This window comes from Atractosteus spatula, chromosome 2 (genome assembly GCF_055471065.1).
Source record: "Atractosteus spatula isolate fAtrSpa1 chromosome 2, fAtrSpa1.hap1, whole genome shotgun sequence".
In the NCBI taxonomy this organism is placed as follows: Eukaryota; Metazoa; Chordata; class Actinopteri; order Semionotiformes; family Lepisosteidae; genus Atractosteus; species Atractosteus spatula.
Window position 1 is genome coordinate 6,000,972 of NC_142707.1, and position 21,939 is coordinate 6,022,910.

At 39.5% G+C, this 21,939-nt stretch overlaps 1 protein-coding gene across 1 annotated transcript in view; it reads right to left on the reverse strand.

The window, feature by feature from the left end:
* Nucleotides 1-8,450: 8,450 nt before the first annotated feature.
* The window catches only part of antxr1a (ANTXR cell adhesion molecule 1a), a 58,914-nt gene continuing 45,425 nt past the window's right edge, over nt 8,451-21,939 (reverse strand). Inside the window, exon 18 of the mRNA XM_088909311.1 lies at nt 8,451-14,060. Within this exon, the coding sequence (XP_088765437.1) occupies nt 13,647-14,060 (414 nt within the window). The 3' untranslated portion in view covers nt 8,451-13,646. The remainder of the gene's footprint in view (nt 14,061-21,939) is intronic.

A 21,939-nucleotide genomic window follows, 5' to 3' on the forward strand; every position in this document is an offset into this window, starting at 1 on the left:
GGATTTTCTGCTCTTGAACTGATTTGGAACTGTCGGAAGCTGATTAGCCTGAGTTGTGTGCTGTGTTTTTGTCCTAGATATGCACAACCTCGGGCACAGAGACATTGTGCAATATGAGATTTCAAAAACCAAATTTACACTTCATTTCATTAAGCCTTCCAGTTAGCATTACGCTTGATACGAACACTTATTATTATTGACTGTGACCCAGAGAGATCCTATAAAATTTACATGGTTTTGTACTGCTGAAGTGACTTCTTGGATGAGGTCAGTCACTGGCACTGATTGGACCCTGTTGTCTCTGGGCTATACTACTCATCCTGCACTCTGAGACAAAGGCTTCTTCAAGGTTTTAAAATATGGATTCACTTTCAGAGTAGTTCTATGCACTTTAATATGCACTGAGGGATAGGGATCACTATTTTCTTTAATTATTACATGCTGTTTTTTGTACTGACCTTCCTGATGTTTCACCTGTGTAAGGTGAACAGTGTATAACTAGGGGGCAAGAAAGCGAGAGGGCCCAGCTGGGAGTAACTCATACAGTAAATCAACAAAACAAAACTAATCTGCCTAAAATTCTCTGCCTAGGCCTCATTCTGCACGTGTATGTGTGTGTTTTTTTTGTGTGCACATGTATCACTGTTGGAACTTTGATTTGTCTGGGTTCTGTATGCCTGTGTCCATACAGTATTTGGATTTTTATTCCAGGTGCAAAAACGTTACTGCCGAGAAAGGGGCTATTGCACAAATTCTTATGCACAGCATGATTCCATGCCGTAGGTCTCCAACCCCAAGTCTCGTTAATTTCATAAGTCACCTGTTTCTGAAGATTGGCAACACCTGTAAGATACAGTATTGATTAATCGAGCATATAATTTGTTCTATTAAGAAAACTGGTTCTTGAGGGCAGAAGAGTACTTAAATGTTTTTCCAAATTCCTTAAATACTTGTTTAATCGATCACAATCACATTGTTCCATATAATTAAAAAAATGGTTATTTAATGATTACCTATAAAATTTGCATTAGGACATTCCAGCTCAAATACCATCACTCACTTAAAGGTGAATGAAACTGGTCATCATTATCATTATAAACTAATTAAATTGAAAACTAATTGGCTTGTGATACATGATGATAAAAGTCTGGTTTTTCAACTCACAGAACCTTAGTTTTACATGTCATCTGAAGAATAATATATCAACGAGGGCTACCTGTGATTGGAACAGACTGAATACTTTGTATCTAAGCAGCTGCTTAGCACTGTTTGAGAGATTAAGGCATTCCTGTCTTGGTGACAGGATGGGAAAAAGGCATCAAATCTGCCAGCTCATATCTTACATTTTCTCTTTTGGACTCTCTTGGCTGATGCTGTTGTTTTTTCACTCTTAGAGGTAGTGGCTGTGCAGTTGCACTTTTAGACCTCAGAAATGTGGGCTGGATCCCTGTAAGAGTAGCTTTATTGTTATTTATTTTCACAGTGCGCAAATATCCCTAAGCATTTCTCATCACAATATCCATATCCCACACAGACTCCACTGCCCAATGAGAGATTATTCTGCCCTGCAGATACCCCCCAAAATGACACAATTGTGACTAGAAATGTCATAACATTAACAAAAGCAAGAACAGCCCTATGTGTGTGGAGTTTACAGATAGGCACAGGAGAGAGAGATCGCTGTGCTTCTGCAACGTTTTTGGTTTAGTTTTTGTAACTGTCATTGGTACTCCTACAGTACCTGTAGGACTCTGAACTGGAATTCTGGGATTTCTGCAGCAGTGAAGGATTGTACAAGAAAGGCATCAGGCGAGGGAAACGGTATATTGAGGGATGTGGAAGCATGGTCAATGCATGCGCTGCTTTTATGGCTGTGCTTATCTTAACCTGTACTTTGCTGTGAATTCTCCCCTGCTGCAGTCATGCACCGCAATCGGGAGAGATGCTTGCTTGGAGCACATGTTAGGTCTGTTAAACCCAGTCGCTTGTTCAAGCCAACTTGTGTCACTGGAGCGATTTATAATGGGGATTCCCCAAGAAGTGGTGCACAATTGAGCAAGCGTCACAAGAGGGGTGTCCTTAGAGGGGTCAGCCCAGCTTTCTATGTACTTGTTGCACAACAGTAACTCTCGGGACGCGCTTGGCACCTGCTCTTCCAGTCAGTACTAACTCTATTCCAAGGCACTGTGCAACCACAAGTGTGACAAAAGCCAAATGGCTCTAACAAGTCTTTGTTAGTTTTGCCTTGTCCAACCCAGGTCTTTTCCCTCTGTTCTTCATGGTCTTCCAAGATTCTGTGATTTCCAAATTTGTACTTCAAAAACATGTGAGAGGTGTTGTAACCCTTCCTCCCCGGACTCTCTCACACACATAGTGGCCCTATTATAATAAACACACTTTAATAGAATAATATCTAACATATAACATTTAACACACCTGAAGAAGGCTCCACAGCTAAAACGTTGTTTCTTTTCTTTTCAGCATGGAATAAACCTTTACGTGTTCCTAATATCCAACATTGCTGTTATTGGAAGTAAGATAATGGAAGTAATTCTCTTTATTAAGCAGCCTTCACCTAAGCGTAGCAATGATGTATCCTTCTGGTTTTCACTTCTTATGTTGTAGTAGGACACTAAAGACATATTTACAACTCATTTTTAAGCCTATGTAAAGCCATGTTGAACACTGTCTGGATCAATATCATGCATCAGACTATATATTCCTCACACTAAGTAAATATTGCTCTACGAAGGTGTCATATCCTGGTATGCTAAATATGAGCAGCACAAATGGGGATCAGTTTTTTCATGTCTTTTTCCTGCTTCTGAAAGATCTGCATTCACTTTTCATTTGCATATTAAGAAAGGGTCACTTTTGATGCTTCAGCTGCATCTTGACCTGTAGGGAACTCTTCACAGAGCTGATTCGTATTTAGGATTTCCTACACTTATAGATTCTGTCACGTTTTAAAGGCTGGAGAAACAGGTCTCTCTTTCTTAGGAAGGCCAGTGGGTTCCAGCTTCACATTATCAGGAAAGGAATGGAACCACAAGACAACTCAATATGCAGAAGTACAGGAAAGTCATACTGCACTTTGGTCTGGTAGTAAATTGTTTAGTTTGGAAGTAAAAAAAAACATAAGAATGTAAGAATGCTTACAAATGTTAGATGGCCATTTGGCCCATCCAGCCTGTTGTTTTTTTTGCCTCTAATGGATTTCATCCTGCTGTTTCTTGAAAAAAGTCTATTCTAGCCCCATGCCTGGTAGAGAATTCACATCGGCAAAAACTTCAGATCACTTTACATAAACCTTCACTGGCCAGTTTTGCATTATTAAACTTTTCTTCCACTGGCTTCTACAGCTATTTTTCTACAGCAGGAAAGTACAAATATTATTATTGTGATTATTATTATTTTATTATTAGATTTAGCAGACACTTTTATACAACACAATTTACATTCAAAATAACCTATTTAAAAGCAGTAAATTAATCCAATAAGTATGCTATTGTAATATAATGCAGAATTTATCAACAAATGAAATATTAAATCTAGGGTATGTAAAAATGTACTTTACTTAATTTTGAGCAATTAACAATATAACAGTATGACTTATTAAAGTAAAGTGTGCCTCTTATAATACAGAACTGCTGGTCTCCTTAGTCCAATGCTTAATTCAGGTTGCTGAAAGCAGTTCACATCTTTTCCTTTCTAATCTGAATCCTGGCTTCCCCAGGTCTGTCCTGGCTGACTCCTCGCCCAAGATACTGTAAGTACAGCACTCATCTTCTCCTGGTGCTGGCTAATGCCTGCCCCGCACTCTCCAGCAACCGTGATATGTGCTTTCTTTCTGTTGACCTTCAGCCCGACATCCAGCAGGTCCTGAATTGCTGGCAGAATTGCAAATAAATTCTTTGCACAGTTCAAGATTTGGTTTTTAAATGACATCAGAAATAGGCTTGTGGATTGAGATAAGAGCCCTAAAAATGATCGCAGAATTTTCAGAAAAATCAGCAGCAGTGTCTGCGGTTCTTTCCACAGTATTGCAAGCAATCGTGCTCAATGTGCAACATTAGATGGTTATTTTTTAACCTTAAACCTGTGCTGAGTAGTTTAAAGAGTGTAATAGAAGATGGAAAGTGAAATATTCTACGGTTGAGGTCATAATATTTTGGCTTCTGACCGACTTTAACCCTGGACCTTTTACGAAACAGCCCATTCCAAAGAGCGTAAGCCTTCGAAGAGAAACATTAGCTGCGAGCTGTCCTTGAAACATTTGTTGCCCCACTTTTACAGTCCACCAGCAATTAACTGAAAGCCTCAGATTATGTCATATACAATTAATACTGGCGCATGGTCATGACTGCCAGCCCAGATTTCCTGAGGATTAGAAGATCACTAATATTTTCCATGATACCTCACTCCACTTGTATTTGACATAATTCAATGTATAGCCATCTGGAGGCACTTATTGTGAGCCACACTGGCTTGGAGGGAGCATGCAAATTGTGAATTATCCGGCTTTTTTCTGCACAAGTCGATGTTCTCCAGCAGTCTATGCTCCTTTTTGTCACTCCCTTGAGCTTGGCTATAAAACTGTCCCTTCATACAAAATAAAAGGGTTCATTTCTAGTACTCGTATTTGCTTTTAACATTATTTCTTACTTGTCTTATAATAGTCATCATAATAATTTTATAGCCCCGCCTTGAATGCATTGCTTGCCAGGAGAGTCTCCATCTCCTCTGCAACCCAGGATTGGATCAAGCAGTTAGAAAATGGATGGATCACTTCACGAAAGCTGAAACAGTTGCTCCAAGATCAATGCCACTCTGTGAGAAATGGACACATCTCAGTATTGCACTCCTCAAGTATTTCAAGGGGCACATTTCAGCGTGTGGCCACACCAATTTCTGTCCCAGTCTGACTCCCCTGAGAATGTGCACTGACACGTTTCTAAAATCTTTCTGGAAAATAGCAAAGGTTAGCAAAATGAGGAGCACCTGTATTGAAGAGTGCAATATATTTCAATCCTTGCAGGGATTGAAATTGAAAATGGAAAAGTTTGGAAAAAATGAACAATGAAACATTTTGGTTTTTTTTCAAAACTACCTCTTCAAAGATTAAGTGATTTGAAAATAAGCTTAAGAACAGTTTTTCGGTATCTTGGCTATTTGACTATTGCCCATATGCTCTTTCCTTCCCATTAGTTCCCATTTACAAGCCACTACTGAACTGTAAAGTTCTTGGCAAAGGCTTCTTCACCTTGTTATGTTGTAGTATGTAACATTTCAAAGAAAAAAATGCCTGTGGTCTGACCTGCATTATATTTTCAGTTTCTTTGCGAAATGACACATCCTGCATTTGCTGTCTGTTTTGGTGGAGTTGTCTCTGATTAGCCCTGAATGACATCTCCAGCAAACATACCTTCTAAAAAGACATCTTGAAGCAGGTTTTTAGGAGCCTGTCAATCACAATAAGGAGAGTAATTTTGCGCCGATAACATATGGGATTGTTTTCAGTTGTGAAGCCTTGATCCATCTAAGTAACTGTTATTTTCACTTGCTTTTCATATATCTTCAGATATATTATTTAATAATCCATCTGCAAAGTGGGTAAACACCACAAAAAACACCTTCACTCGTTATACTACCAACAAACTGTGGGTGTATCTGATACATGGCCATTCCTACTGTGAGTGTGCCTGATTCAGAGTTATTTGCACTATGGGCATGTCTGGTACAGAACCATGCCTCGTGTGGGCGTGTCTGATATAGGGTCATTCCCACTGTGGGCAGGTCTGTTACAGGGTCTTCCCCACTGTGGGAGTGTCCAGTACAGGGTCTTCTCCACTGAGGGCATGTCCAGTACAGGGTCATTCTCACTATGGGCATGTTTGGTACAGGGTCATTCCCAATACAGAGTCATTCCCACCTGTGTCAGTCATCAGCTGATACACTAGTAAGAGCTGTATAGTCTGAAATAATTGCATCTTGAGGAGAGGCTGCATACAATTCTGTATACAAGTGATCCTTGAATTAGAGCATGTCTGACATACAGGAATAAAAGAAAGAAAATTAAATAAAAGTCTAAACAAACAAGCAGGTTAATTAAATCATCAGTCAGCACTGGAAAATTAGAGATCAGCTGGTATGAAAAATAAAAGATACAGTGTTACTTCAGGACCAGAGCTGAGAACTCCTGGTCTTGAAAAACCTTTTCTATTTCAGACCTAGGTGGAGTGGAGGGCTGCTCATTATTTTCTAGTGGTTGTAGAAGCATTGTCGAATGAAAATTACACAGGTGGTGTTCATAATTAAATTAACATTTAATTGTATTGTATTTTTTAACAATTAATTATTTGATACATTAATAAAATTAAAATAAAATAAAGCTTTAATAATAATATTATGCCAACTGTGTAATTTTATTATGAAGGGTTAATTGTAAAAAGGAGGGCATTGGCTGATACCCAAGGGCAATATCACTGAGAACTGTGTCCACATGATTCAGGGTTCAGGATTCAACGAGGAGCAACCAGCAATAAAAGAACAGAAGAAAAGAACCCAACAGGAGTTGGTTCAGGCGAACGCTGTGCACCAGACTCTCAGCTCACAGCTGTTAATCGTGCGCCAGGTTTATCCTGCGGAATCTGCTGACTGTCTGGTCTCTCTGCAAGCCTCTTCTTTTCTTTCTCTTTGCTATCTTTTTCTGTCTCAGAAACTGGTCTCCATTTGTCTGCTTTCATTAATCTCTCCCTGGAATGTTTAAATCCCACGTTAAAGCTTAGCTATCCTAATACAGGAAGAAAACTGTAATCCTTCAGTATGAAGGCATCTGGTTGAAAGAGAAATATTATCAATAGAACTACAACAGATCTGCTATACTGTATGTAGCCACATTTTTACTGTCCATATGGATTTTGCACTTCAATTTAATGCTCTTCCACAAAGTGCTGTCTTTACATCGCAAATGACTTTACACTATGCACAGTTTTATAGACATTATATGTTTCAAGAGAGTATTTATGACTGCAAAGGAACAGGTTTATTCCATGCTGAAAGCCAAAGAATAGAGACACAACGTTTTGGCCGTGGAGCCTTCTTCAACCTGAAGACAACTCGACACACCTGAGGAAGGCTCCAATCCAATTCAGGGTCACAGAAGAGACAGGCAAAGGGTGATGGGCGCAAGGCAGGGTACACCCTGGACGTGACGCCAGTCTATTACAGGGCACACACAGTCTCGTACACACTCGCAACACGACCAATTTTTCCCAGGAGCCAATTAACCTACCAGTATAACTTTGGACTGTGGGAGGAATCTGGAGCACCCAGAGGAAACCCACATAAACACGATTTCCTCCCACAATCCCAAAGCATACTGGTAAGTTCTTATCATGTAATTTATCTGCCAGCTGTGTAGTTTTGTATTGCAAAATGGAGCAATTTATCAATAAGATTTTGTACATGATTTCCTGCAGTGCATTATCTTACAGCTGTGCAATAAAAATTCTCTTTTGAAAACATTGTTTTCCTGGACTACCTTACTGTACATCGGAGAATCTGAAAGTTTCCTGAGAAGAAGACCTAAACCTCTATAAAGTGAATGGCAAAGTACATACAGCCTTAGAGGTAACTGGAGTTGAAGAAACAATTTTGGGGGTTGAATTTTTGGGTTGTTCTTTTCTTTCCCCTCCTGTCCCATGGCCTGGGGGTGGGAAGCAGACCTGCACTGGATTCACAGGTTTTGAGAGTTGAGATTTTAACCACGTGAAAAAATTGTGTCTTACCTATTTGGTAGCTTTGAGCTTTTCTGCAGCTGCTGTCAAGGAGCCAGAGACCACAATATGGTTTTGGATTTTTCCTGGTGATTTGTTTTTAATATTTTGAGAAGAATCCTGTTAGGACCTTGTAACAATCAGCCTATTAAAAATTTGCTGGAGGCGATAACTGATACAGAGAAAACTTTTGATTCTGAATTGACAAAAGATGGAGATTGAGATGATTGTGCTGCAAAATGTTTAGAACAGGTTCCTTTCATCTGCAGAACTGCCCTTCTGCTTGAAACTTGCGGAGGATTACTGGAGAATCTATAGTCTAGTGCTGGTCTTAACGTCACACTTTGGGCTGACTTCCTTAGGCTCATTCATGATTTTGTATCAGCTCATTAAATTTCCTCTAATGTGTTTGTTCTTTGTTATGCTTTGTGACAGGCTGAAAAGATTTAGTACCTTTATCTTGACTGGATGTCTGATAAGGACATGAAATACACACACTGACTAGACCCTTTTTTATAGCATTAGTCTGTCAGATGGTTTTCCCACACTGATACATTGTTTGTTTTTCACCAGGAAAAATTAGAATATATAAATTCATACAACCCCCTTCTGATCCTTCAGAATACACACATACAGTGAAAAAGAGAATCCGCAAGGATCAGTAAACAGGTTCAGGGTTTACTTATAGAATCTTTAATATAAAGCAATGGTTACATAGGAAGTGAGGGGGTACTATACATCGTGATATAGTACAGAAAGAGGTTCAGCTTGGTTTACACAGCTCTTTCTGGGCCCTGGCAGTCTGAAACAGTACTTTTTTTATTTTTTCCAAAAACATACTTCAACACCGAAATGGGGAAAAAAACTGTTTGGGAGCAATACAGCGAATCGATGAAATTAACTCAAACCTTCAGTATTTGATATAGATTTAAATAATTTGAAAAAAAAAACTAATTACTTTTATGTTGTTCTTTCCAGCCCTTTTCTGTAATACAGAGCAACACTCAGTGGCAAGATACACTGGATTGATCAGTGTTGTCTCTTTAAGAGTTACCATATACATTTCGAAGTTCTGGAAAGTGTATACTGTATATTACTCCTGTTCTAGTTGTGCTACACTGGCTTCCAGTGAATTACCAACATTTACAATATTTTAACTGTAAGGCAAAGAAGGAAATTCAGGGCAGTGTTTCAGATAACATCCATCCTTCCTGATGTCCTACCACAGTTCTCAAGATGATCAAGATATATAACAACAGGAAAGAATGCATTCAGCATTATTTCCTACAGGTCATATACAGAAGTTACTTGTTATTTCAAATTATGGAAATGGAGAGCCTAAATTTTAAAATATAGGACATCTGTCTTAATTATAATTGGAGTACTTTTAAGCATTAAAAAATTTGAAAATATTTATTTTGTTATATAGTCTTTGAGTCTTTAATTTGAAATATTTAATGACTGGGAAGGCTCTATGGTTACACTTTCAGTAGAGCAGAATGCTGTTCTGTTCTCCTGGAAATATGACGACTCATATGTGCTGTAGTTGCTAGAGGTAAAGATGTTTCTTGTGAAAGGTTTTTAAAATTTGAATCTTTTTTTTACAGAAAGCAGGGTGAATGTTACATTCAGGCAAAAGTTACAGAGCAAACTTTGGAACTTAGAATATTAGAATAAACAGATTCGAGCCTCCTAATTTTGTAAGTAGTTTGGGATTTTCCAGTAAAGAGAAAAAGTGAAAGTGCTTCCGATACTGAAAGAGACAGGGTGATATACAATAGGAACAAAATGTGATGAACGCACACCAGCCTGAAAATGAAGATATCTAGTCTGTCACTGTACAGTGACACTAATTTAGCACATATTTACTGTTGAGAGCTATTGTCAAGTTCAGACAGAAGAATATGACATAAGCCGTGACTTACCAAAGCTGAGACCAGCACAGGTGTAAACAGCCATGCAGTAAAGAGTTCACAATAGACTATGATTTTTTATGTTGTTTTTTTTTTAAAAAAAAGCATTTTTGCACAACTTTATTGTGGTATCCCACTTCCCTTTAAGGGGGGGGGGGGGCAAAACAACAAGCCTTTCTGGTTTGAATTAAGCTTCATCGTGAGACATTAAAATCTGGCTGTCCCAGCAGGGTGAAATGAGAAAGATGTCATTTGGAAATGATCAAAGTCAAGACTGCCGAACGACACAGGCGGAAATGTGAGTGTGTGTGTGCAGCCATGAGAGGAAACGCTGGTTAGTCCTGCTGCTTGATATACAATTAAATGTTGCTTTATAATGGCTGCTTTAGGGATAGGAATGCCCAGGGGTTAGGTATGATTAAATACAAAAAAAAATCAAAGAACTGTATTTTTTCCCCCTTAATTTTCTCGGGGCGATTTCTGTGTGATTTTAACTTTTATAGTGCTGTGGGAGACTCTGTGATTATCCAACGCTGTTTGACTCCCTTGTTTTACAAACCTCTAACCCACGCTGACTGCTCAGCACATTGCTGTCAGGGCTGATACAGAAAATGCCTGCTATCCAGAAAGGGGCAAGAGACACAAACATTCCAGTACCAGCACATCGGGTTTGAACTCGGAACGAAGATCTGTTTCTGCAATGACTTCTGGTTACTTGGAGGGATCTTGCCACTCAGCCCAAAGCTATTCCAGCCTACTCCATTGCAGTATTTTAGAGCAACCGGCTCGTCTTTGATAATTAGCAGGATCAATAGATCAATTAAGGTGTTGGTGGTGTAAAAGCTCTGTAATGGAGTAGATGGGCTCCCGGTTTTATAGCACCGCTAGGAGTATAGAGGAGGCTCACTAGTTCACAGCAAGCATTTTCTAAAGTGTTGTTTGTTGCACATATCTTATTTTAGTGATTTATTACAAGACAAGTTATTTAACTAATGCAGCCAAAGCAGATTTGCACACACAATACAAAGCACCGCTGACAGCAAAGAGAGAAATGCAAGATAGAAATAAACATGCACCAAGAAGAGAGGAAAGGAAAATGGATATTTGTATAAAATGCCTTTTAATCCTTCCCTTTTTTTAACATTCCTAACTGGTTTCTCTTTATGATTCTGCAGATTCGTTTCTTGCTTGTTTTTTTAAACAAACTACCATATCCACAGTATAAAACATCTGCATGATTGGAGAAGTCAAGTTTTCTTAACCCCTCAAAGGTTCTGTCTTATGCAGTATAATGACAAGCACCTCTTTGGCATCTAACGAGGTTTAACACCCTCAGGTTTCAGTCACCCTGCAGAAATGCCGAAATCCTAGCTGCTGGTTTTCTTAAGGTTTCGTTCATATAACATCATGGGGTATGTAAGCTGTGTAAACCAAACTTTCGTCACCACCAACTCCCAGATAGTTGTACCGTACGTGTTTTAAAAAAACTGACTAAAGAAAGTAATGGAAAACCAAAACAACAATAACAATAACAACAACAAAAGACGTGTTTTAAACAAGCACAGCTTGATACAACAATAAAAATTGCCATGTGATACCATTGGCTTTATAATAATTTATAACATTGAAGACAATCAAGATGACAGACCCCAGCCCTACTGAACCTGGCAGAGTGGATCGATTCTGTGGTTAGCATGTGGTAAAATATATACAGCTATACACCCTTCACAACAGATCACTCGAACTCCTGGCTGTTACCATTTATTGCAATCAATCTTTAAATACGGAGCGAGTTGAAACGAACGCTCTTGGGAGTTTGTGATTGGAACACAAATAAGGGTGACCCCCTGCTTTGATCATGATTAACACTAATCAACAAAGTGATTAGTGATTTAAAGGAAAACGTAGAGGAATGATAAGGTACAGTATATATAATATATAAAAGGGTTCATTAAATGCTATAACTTGAACACACACAAAGAAGAGAAATACCACATACATACAAAAAAACACATTCTGATTCTGCACGTGCTCAGCCTTTTGAAAAACATTTGGCTTTTTCTCTGATCTTCATTTTCATCACTGTCCCCTCCCTTTTACCATCACGGATGCAAACAGCCCTTCCTTCTACACTTCGGCAGTTTCTATTAAAGAAATTTTGGCAACTCAAAGGCGTGGCTGGGATCAGCAGCGCATTTCCAGTTCATGCGACGTGTGTCTTATCCCTATGTCTTGCACAGGAAATTGTGTCCCTGCTCTGACTGCTCTTTTATCCATGCCCTCTAGAATGTGTTCTAGATCCAGACCATCATAATCAAAAAAAAGCTTAAGAAAAGAATTCTTAAAGCTGGGAGTGTGATAAAGGATGTGTAAAAAGATTTCACAACTCAACAATTTTCAAGTTAGTTCCTTTACAGCTGTGCTGTGTTTTGACAGCTCAAGACTTGAAGGCTTGCATATGCATTTATTTGCTTGACCATGCATCTCAATCCCAGTTCATGTCTACTGCCTCTCCCTTTTCTTTCATTAGTGCATTTTTAAACGGACTGCTATTGTACCCAAACCTTTGCATTGTATAAGACACCTTTCCAGCAAAACATCAGCTCTCGCATCACCATAAGAATCTGCACTTCTACTCTCCCGGGTTTGGAACCAAGAGTCCTGCACTTTTCCTGTTGCATGCCCTCTTGTAACTATACTTCAGCATTCTGTGTTGAAGTTTGTGCCAAGGCGCTTTGCCATGTTAGGCAACTTGAAGTCAAACAAGTGCTGAATGGTTGAAAGGTACAAGGGGAAACAACTTGGTGTTGCTCATGTCTGTTGGATTCTTCACTGTGGCTTTGTGCACTGCTAATTTTCTTCCTGGCTTTCAACACAGAACCATGGAGAAGTAAAAAAAATTGGGTAGGCATCAGGTAGGAAGTTAAAGAGGGAATTTGAACAAGGAAATTCAAATTCCGCACATATCTTAGAATCAGGATTACCTGAAGTGGCACAGATCCGGGTGCCAATCTGAAGAGTGAATTAAAGAACAATTATACAACATAAGAATCTCATCTTGAGGCATTTCCTCAATGAGTTACACATTCAAAATGTACCATCTAAAACACCAAAACCTTAAGTTCCTTCTTTAAAGATTCCTCTGTCTCCTTTTTCAGAACTAAATTATAATGCCCTTACAACCTTTTCAGGCACATACTGTACTCTGATTATCCTGTCTAGCAATCCAGTTGCCGTAGAATATTTCATTTTCTGATAAGTATAAGTTACATTTATGATGCACCAAATCTTTAAAGACACAAGACCATTAATAATCGGTAAACCATAATTAGATTAATAGGGGCTCTTATTTTCATCACAGTGAAATCCTTCTCCAGCATGGTTGTTGGTAGCCATTTTCATTTTGCAGAGCAGACCCAGAATCTGGTAGAATTTGGTATTCCACAGCTTGGCTACAGCAAGGCAAAGAGGTATAAGATGATTACAGTTTACTTGTTTTGTAGGGGCCCACACAGCAGCAGTGCTCCCTGCTGGTGAAAGATAGGTTGTGCAAGGACTGTGCCACTGGTAGCTGGTGGTGTGTACTTCCTTGGTGTTGTTTTGGAGAAGAGGATTCTGGGAGACGTCAGAGCTGTCATCATTTCACACCTCTTCCGTGCAAAACTGGGGGGCTTTGGCCACTGGTTGATATTTTGTTCCAGGGAGTATTGAAATAAAAATGAAATACATTGATATAAGCTGGAAAACAATCAAAAAAAGGTGGAAGTGCCTCAGCTGTAATGTGATAGTGTCTAAAGAGCAGGTAGCGAGCAGTCTCGCTTATAGTGGTTTGACAGGAAAGGTGAAGAAAGCAGTCTGGGAAAATGGGCTTCCTGTTGCAACTGTGTTGTTTCCACTTGACAGTTCTGGGGAAGCAGAGTTCCTTCACCTCTTGCTGAAAGTGTGGCTCTGGAGCCTAGAGAGAGGGGCGTGGTGGTGGGCGGGCAGGGGGAGGAGCCCGACACGGGGGAGGGGCTTGAGGGGGAGGGGGCAGGGCAGCAGTAGGTGAATGGGGAGTGGAGGGTGTGGAGGTGGGCAGGTCTGGGGAAGATGGTAGATGCAAGGAGGTTGGAGGCAGGGCTCGGGTTGGGGGAGGAGTGTAGGGGGGAGGGGGAGGTGTTTGGGAGGTGAGGGGCAAGGGAGGGAGAGTAGAGGTAGGGGAAGGGGTAGGGGAGGCTGGAGGGCTGTGTGGAGGGGGAGGCAGCATACCCTGGGGCGGAGGAGGGGTGCTGCCTCTTGGAGGGGTGTAAATAGGGGAGGAGTGGTTGTTGTAAATGGGGTAACGGGGAGGAGAGCTGGATTTCACTCGGGTGAAGTTGATGCATCGACCCTGCAATGACAAAAGAGGCAGAAACATGAGTGTAGACAATGTATCAGCTTTTTTTCTTACCATCAAGTTTAAAAAAATCCTTAAATATCAGTAAATGGAACTGCAGGAACTGAACCAGATACAGTTTTGCCAAGTATTTTTTTTAATTGTCTATAAGGACCCTGATAAAGAAGTATGACAAAAATATAGCAACAATTATTAATGCACTCTACCAAAAAGTATAGCTGATTAATTGACTGTAAAAAAAATTATCTTCTCAAATTGCTGATCCACCCAAAGACACAGATATAATTCCTCCAGGCAAGAACAATTCAAAAGAGCCCCGAGCATTTGGAAATTACATGGTGTGATATGTTTATAATTCCAGCTCCAGATTGAAGCCTGGCGTAGCTGTACAGAAAGTCCACATAGACTGGGCTGAACTGGGGCAGTGAGTTCATGAAAACAGAGGATAAGAGACAAGATGCCAAAAAAATCTGTGCTGAGGCTCTGTAGTTTATCTTCACAAACAGTATTTCAGATTCCATGATTACAGCTCTGAAACACATCTCTCTTCCTGATACATAAGTAGCTGCAGATAAGAACTTGAACATTCTGAGGTCTTTTTTTGCAATATGGTTACCAAAAGCAAAGCATAAACAGAAACAAAGAATTTTCCTGGACAGTACAACGATTCTAGCAAAATGCTGACAGTGTAAAAATTTTTTTAGTTTAAGGTGTATACTTCAGATTTCTAAACCATTCAGTACATTGTCATTGCTCACACCTCGCCTGCATGTAGATGCAGAGTCAGATAAAAACTATTGTACGTATTGCACATTCTAAGATTTTGGATTAATTAGTTGCAATTCAAGACGTTTGGGCAGATCCTGACCTTTGTTTTTGATACTCAGAAGCAAGGGTCACCCACTCCTTACTGATCTCATTTTACAAGGTGGAAATACTGTAGGAGCACAACGTTTTACAGAAGGACTGGGACTTGCTGGAGCCATGTCAGTCTCTGCTAAGTCCAGTGAGATTGCAGCTGTCTGTTGTTCTCAGCACTAACCCTGCCAGAAAGGGAATGTGTCGGGGTGATACGGGGACACCAGCTTGAAGACAGCCCAGCCTGGCTGTGAGAAGCTGCGTGGTTTTTAACAATGTGACAGTGATGTCTTTCTGTGTGTCGTAATATGTGGAGCTCTCAAAGCGTGCAGTGGCTGACAGAAGCATACAGTAAGTAAGAACCAGCCTAGACCCCTCTGCAGAGAGAGTCTTTCTCTTCCTCCAGGGCCGATGTCCAGCTGATACCTTCCCTGAGAGCAAGAATGCATGAAACAAACTGCTGCCTACTCCTTCTGTTCAACTGAATCTGCGGATCCTTTTTTGGAGATGGTAGAGGTTGGTGGGGGATTTATACTTAAAGCGCAGCTTTTTTTTTAACACTGTCAGCTGGACTTGACTCCTGAAAGTTAGCCAGATGGTTGAAACAATCAGTTTCCTGCCTGTCAGGGAGAACTTATTACACATTATAGCTTTGCCAGATGTCCTTATAAAATCTTTTGAGCAGCATTTAAGGTACTTAAAGTGGCAGCAGTGCATATTGCCTGTATTTCCTTCTTATTTATACAGTATAGAGATTTTATATAATGTCTAATCAGTGGACAGGGAATTTTCAGGGTGGCATGCATATGTTGGCCCCTGTAAACTTTCTTGAAGTTTTTTTTTTGCTGGAATAGATAATTAGTACTGTAATGAAAAAAATAACTAGAGAAAAAGTATAGAGACTCAAACATAGCAAATACTGCAGTAAACACAGCATGGGAATAAAGTAAATGACCTATTTAATATTGTCGGCTAGACTAATGAAAATTAAGTGGACGTAACAAACTGTTTCCTCTCCCTTAGACAAATCGTATCTGTTGGCTTAAGTCTGGGCAGGGTGAATCTTACACATCTTTCATTTTAGTTTGATAGTACTGCTTTTATAACAGTGTGAATTTAAGTGAGCTTCTGCCTCTTTTGTCCATTAATTTTGCTTTTTGTCCCTTGGTACCCAGATGCAAGATCATCAGAACATCTCCACAGGAAATATTTGTCTTTAATTTATTATTTGCTTATATGGTATGTTTAAACTGTTCCAGATACAGATAAGAGCAGTGATCTGTTTTTAGTCTGCTGGTCACTGGAGTAGTGAAGAACATGCTGCACAGTACTTTTCTAAATTCCAGAACAGAATCTGCATACAACCTCCATATGTATGCTTCATTAAAACTGCAAAATAAGTGTTTTTTTTTATCAAAAGAGGTTGCATACAGTAACTAAATAAATAAGTATATAAAGTCAGTTCAATTGTGATAAACACATTGAAACAGTGAGTAAAGACAATTTTACAAAAGAACTACTTCTGCCACATTGTTAACCTTTGTGTATTATCAGTTTATAGCAGAGCCTTGGGGAATTGTTTTGAGGTTTATTTAAGCAACATTAATTCCAATCACTCTCCTTTATTGCTCCTTGTAGATCCTGAAGAGAAACACAAAACATTTCATTTGGGAAATATAAAGCTGTCTGATGTTTTGGGTACGTTTTATAAGAACTCCAGTGAGTGATGTTCCTTTGCTACCAATGCACAGCAACGTTTCCAGCAGTTCATAGGAATTGCACTTCAACTGTCATCATCCCAAAAGTCTGTCCATGAAGCTCAACAAAGAAATGTGCAAAAACAAAATCACTAAAATAATAATAGTGGTCTTGGAAACCAGTACCAGGGTAACAAACCGCAGAGCTGTGAAAGAGTGGAAGAAATTTGAACTTATTACATAGCACACATGCATGTGCTGTCAGACAGGTACTTGCAAAGATGATTGCACTCTTTCCACACTGATCAGAATCGGTATCAACAGAGCTTCGGTGTCACCCAGAAGAACGATCAATAGGTCTGTCTTCACGAATTTTGCATATTTATGATGGTGCCTGCTTTGTCTAAAAGGTTGTTGCAGGACAAAAAAGTAGAGATCCTCCTGTTGATCTCCATCCAGCTTGGCCCCCCACCACTCACATAATCTCATCCACAGTCTGGGAAACACCCCACAAGCGATCTGATGCCTTTGGAGCTGATCCTCCTCTCTGAGGCTTTTATCTGATAAATCACACGGCCCACAGGAGTGGAGTGGGGGAAGTCTTATCTGAGAACTAACTGGTGTAGCAGGAATGTACATAGGCAATTACACTTTGTCAAAACACTGCATTCTAATGCATTGTCTGGCGCAGTTAAATGGTTTACTGGAATTGTTTGCCTTCGCCACCTAAAAGATACTACCAAGAAGATAAACATGGATTTTTGAAAAGTGTATAATAAGTGGATTCTGCCGAAAAATGACCCACTTCAGAAAATATGGAAACACACTCTAACCACACTGTACTGTAGGTTTTTCATGACTTTCTTAAGTTGAGAAAAAGCTGTTTACACAATTTTGCACTAAGCCTGTTGTAATGTACTGAGACTGAGACTGTTCATGACATTCTGCCAGTGCAGGAGTGTCGACAGAATACCATGTGCTGGGATGTGCCGACAATACACTTCCCTGACAGTGAGCCGTTCACATTTTTTCTTAATGGTGAGGTGCTCATACACAGTGCCCTGCTGCTGCTGGTAATTAATGTACACTCAATGGGCACAATGTTAGGATTTCCTGATGAAAAGCTATCTTGTTCCAAGGCATGAACTCTCCCCAGCTCCCAGTGCTTTTGGAAACTGGTGAAACTGGCAGAATGTGCAGTTCATTTCCCAAAAACACACTCTTGCTCTCATCGCTACCTCCCGTGAGAAGACGGGGATGACACTGAGCAACAAAGGTAGAGTCTGGTGGGATACAGTACATGCCACACTGTTTAATCCATGCTTGCTTCTCACAGAGCCCCAGGCTTCGAACGATTCTTTATTAATGTAGAACAGTGCTATGCACACTGTCATTTATGTATGAGAGCAATCAAACCTTTTGTTCATATTCCTGCAATTGATTTAATAAAAAGTACAGTATGTTTCTTTCAAATTACTTACATTCAGATAATGTTCACTTCAGATATTGAAGGCCATAAAGAATTTCTCATGTGAATTTGAAACCCCTAAACTAAAGCATTACTATTTTCTGTCTAGGACATTTGTGCTGTAGCTGCACGTGATTCTATAAGCTTTGTGTAAAAGTGAGAAACCTTGAAAGTCCGCTGTACTGTATATGTCTGAAACTTACGGCTGGAACTGTTTTTTTTTCAGTAGTTTTATGATAAAGCAAAAACTAAATGGCTGCTTTTCAGACTGTTGTAAAACAACAGTTATATAAATGAATATGTTGCTCCCCAAAGACTTTTCCCCAAAGACATTTACTGTATGAGAAGAGTGCTGATAAAGTCAGCTTGTTCTTAAGATTAGCTTCCACTCCAAATAAGCATCTATCCAGGATGGCCTGCAGAGACACACATGAAACAAGATGTAGTGTAGCACATACGATAATTGAAATAACAGGAAAAAAGAGCTTCCATGATAAACTTCCTGTTACAGCTGACTTGCAGAATGGAGGGTTTAGTATCATGATGGAACCAGGGGCTCCGTGATGTGATCAAGGTAAATGATTGTATTTCAGCAGAGGAATTACAGAAGTTCTGCCAGTAAAAGCCCAATCTACTGCTGGTTAACATCTCACTCCATAGACGAGGAATAATATGGGAAACTTGCCCATAGTTCATCCTGAGAGGAAAATCAGCCCCCAAAACGAATGTTACCTCAGAGCTCCGTCTGAAAGGGATTAAGAGGTATGGCTTGGGAGCCATTACTAATACTAAGTAGTGGTAGCTTTGTAAAATATGGTCTCTATTTTTGCAGCTGTGTTACAACACAATGTAATTTCATACCCAAACCATGTACAGCAAGCTTACATTTGTCTCTGCAGGGCCTGCACTCTTGCAGTCTCCAGTGGCCCGTCTGTATGAAAGACAGGCTTTCCAGTATGGTGCTGTGCCAACAGAAATAAACCACATGTCCCGGTGATGGACACAAGACACAAAAGTGGTCTGAGGGGGAAATGAGGAGGGCTTCAAAGTGAATACTTTCCAAAAGAAGTTCACAAGATAAAACAACATCCAGGAATCAAATGCCTTATGGATGCTTATTGAGAAATTAAGCATAATAAGGTTTGGCTTAGCTCACTTTGTTAAGGAACAGCCTCCTGGTCATAGCACAGTGAGCTGGAAAGGTGGAGGTGGGGTGGAGGAGGGTTGCACGAGACAAAATGCAAAAATGAGATGTTAGTGTGTCATATATAAAGCTAACATCAGGAATGATTACAGTTCACTGGGTGAGATTGGCTTGTTTGTTATTATCCCTCGTGAACTTCCAATGGGTCAGCTAATGCCTGTCCAGCATTCAGGCCCTACTTGTCAACAGGCACTGCAGAAACTGCAGGTAGGATAGATGTGATAAGCACATCACTTCTCTAACCAGTGGTAGCTGTTAGCTAGCAGTTTTATCTTAATGCCAATTCACTGTTAGTGGAAGAGAATGGGATGATGCAATCTCAATAAGTCATAGATGAATTCATGGGCTTGGCTGATGTATTCAATTATTTTTATATGTGGTATCAACAACATCTCTCTCACTCACACCTGAAGAAAACTCAACACCAGAAACGCTGTGTCTGTGCATTCTACTTTTCAGCATGGAATGAACCTTTACTTGTTCCATTGCAGCCAACACACACTGACACAGCTCCCCAAACAAATCTGCATTAAATAATATTGCCTCAGAAAAAGCAGAAGTGTTACAAGTACAATAAGCGTTTAAGATAAGCAAAACTCCAGGACCAGAAGGTATGCTAGCAGTTGTACCTAAGGAAATGGGAAACGTTCTTAACATAACTCTTCCAACTGTCACTCAAGAGAACAGTAATACCCATTTACTGGAAAATGGCTAATGTACCATCCATTTATAAAAAAAACGCAGTGTAGATTATGTGTCATGTAGAGAAGTACAGAGTATTACATAAACCATAAATATAATGGATAACACCAAATCTAAATAAAAAGACTCAGGTGTTTATATTGACACCCTTTACAGTACTGTATATCTTCATGTCTATGTTAGGAAACAAAAGTAGGACAATTTTAGAACATGTAAAAGCTGGAATTCAAACTAGTAAGACCTAATTTAAAATACAGTATGGTGCATAATTCACAAAAAAACAAAGTACAAAAAGTATCATAACTCTGGGTGTATCACAACTCTGTCCAAAGAAGAGTGACTACTGTAGGTATATTGTCAGGTCTAAATGTACTGTATGTCCTACAAAGAAAACAGATGCTTTCATGGGCAGAGAAGACTATGAGTGGACTAAATCAAGGATTCATCATCTTTGGTATTGAAAAAGTGACTCTAGTGGAGTTCCTCAGAAACAACAATGAAATTGAACCAAAGGTCTAAAGTAGTAACTACAAAGAAGTACCATAAAGACAGAAAAAAGTCATACTTTACTCAAGGTGATCATGGGTGTCTGCCAGCCATGTTGTTAAAGTTGATATCTTGGCTTTAAAAAAAAATAACTAGAAGAGATCAGATAATGTAGCCACCAGCCATGAAACAAGCTAGATAAACCAAAAAAAAAATCTTCACAAAATCCTCACATTACATTATTACAGTCCTTCTGTCATTATATCCTTATGAAGAGCTTGCCAAATAATGTACAAGGAAAATAACAAGCAAGATAGTTTAAGAAATCAATGTGTTTTGTATGCTCTTCATTTTTCTTAATCTGACCAATCCATGACTTCAGATCCTGTAAAGACACTTAAAAGCCATATTTTTAGAAAACAACCATTCACTATTTTCTTGAGATCTAAAGAAGGCAAACTCTGAAACCTTCGGAAACAGATTGGTCATTATCTGGCTGTGAAGAAAAGAGATTTTTTTCTGAAAGTTAGATAGTACAGCTATGCCAAAGACCTGTTAGGAAATATGCTTCAAAAAATCAAAACAGCATGGTAAACCCTCCAATGTCCATGTCACATCAGTGAGGTTAACTGTTTGCGTTTGTTTTTGATTCTTGATCTTGTGCGTTGCATCAGGGTTTAAAAGGTTGGAAGTCTATTGTGCAATAACAGAGTTTGCCAAGTTTTTCAGCAAGCTTAATCTGTGATCCAGACACTAAAGCATGTATCAAACTCTGTTATGGCCTGTCTACCTTGTGTATGTTGGCATCACTACAAACTGTCATGCTTGCTTTGTGACTTCATCTTCATTCCCTGAAAGTGTGACATTGTACAGGCCTTCTCTGTTTTCTGGTCTCACCGTTCTCTGTTTATTATGAGTTATCGCATTATCTTCTGTATCACAAACAGGCACCATTCACTTCAAAGCAACGCATGGTGAAAGGTAAGCTCAGGACAGACAGTATTGTGATAGTCAACCTTCACAAGTACAGAACTGTAGGGTTTTTTTTAAGGTCGTGGAATGCGTTCAGTCACCAGATTGTCCCTGTTTCTGAATTTCTTCATAGAAAATTCTGAGATTCAGCCCAGTCTTGGTTAATTGCAGTAAAATGTGCAGCTAGTCGAATTGCAGAAGGGAAAGACCATTGAGCTACACACCTTTCTGCATAATTAAAGGATTTTGTTCTTCTGATTCTCAGCAGAAGCAAAACTGCTCATTTTGAAAATTTATCACAACTAAACTGTGAAGTATTGTTGCAGTATTCCCATGCATTGAGCTTGCTTTGCCATGGTCTCCCATGTGACCATACAGTACCTCTCAATCCTCAAATCTACAATATCTTACCCTTCCATTACCATTCATCCATTTTCTAACTGCATTATCCATTACAGGCACATGGGAGAGCCTATCCCAGCAAGT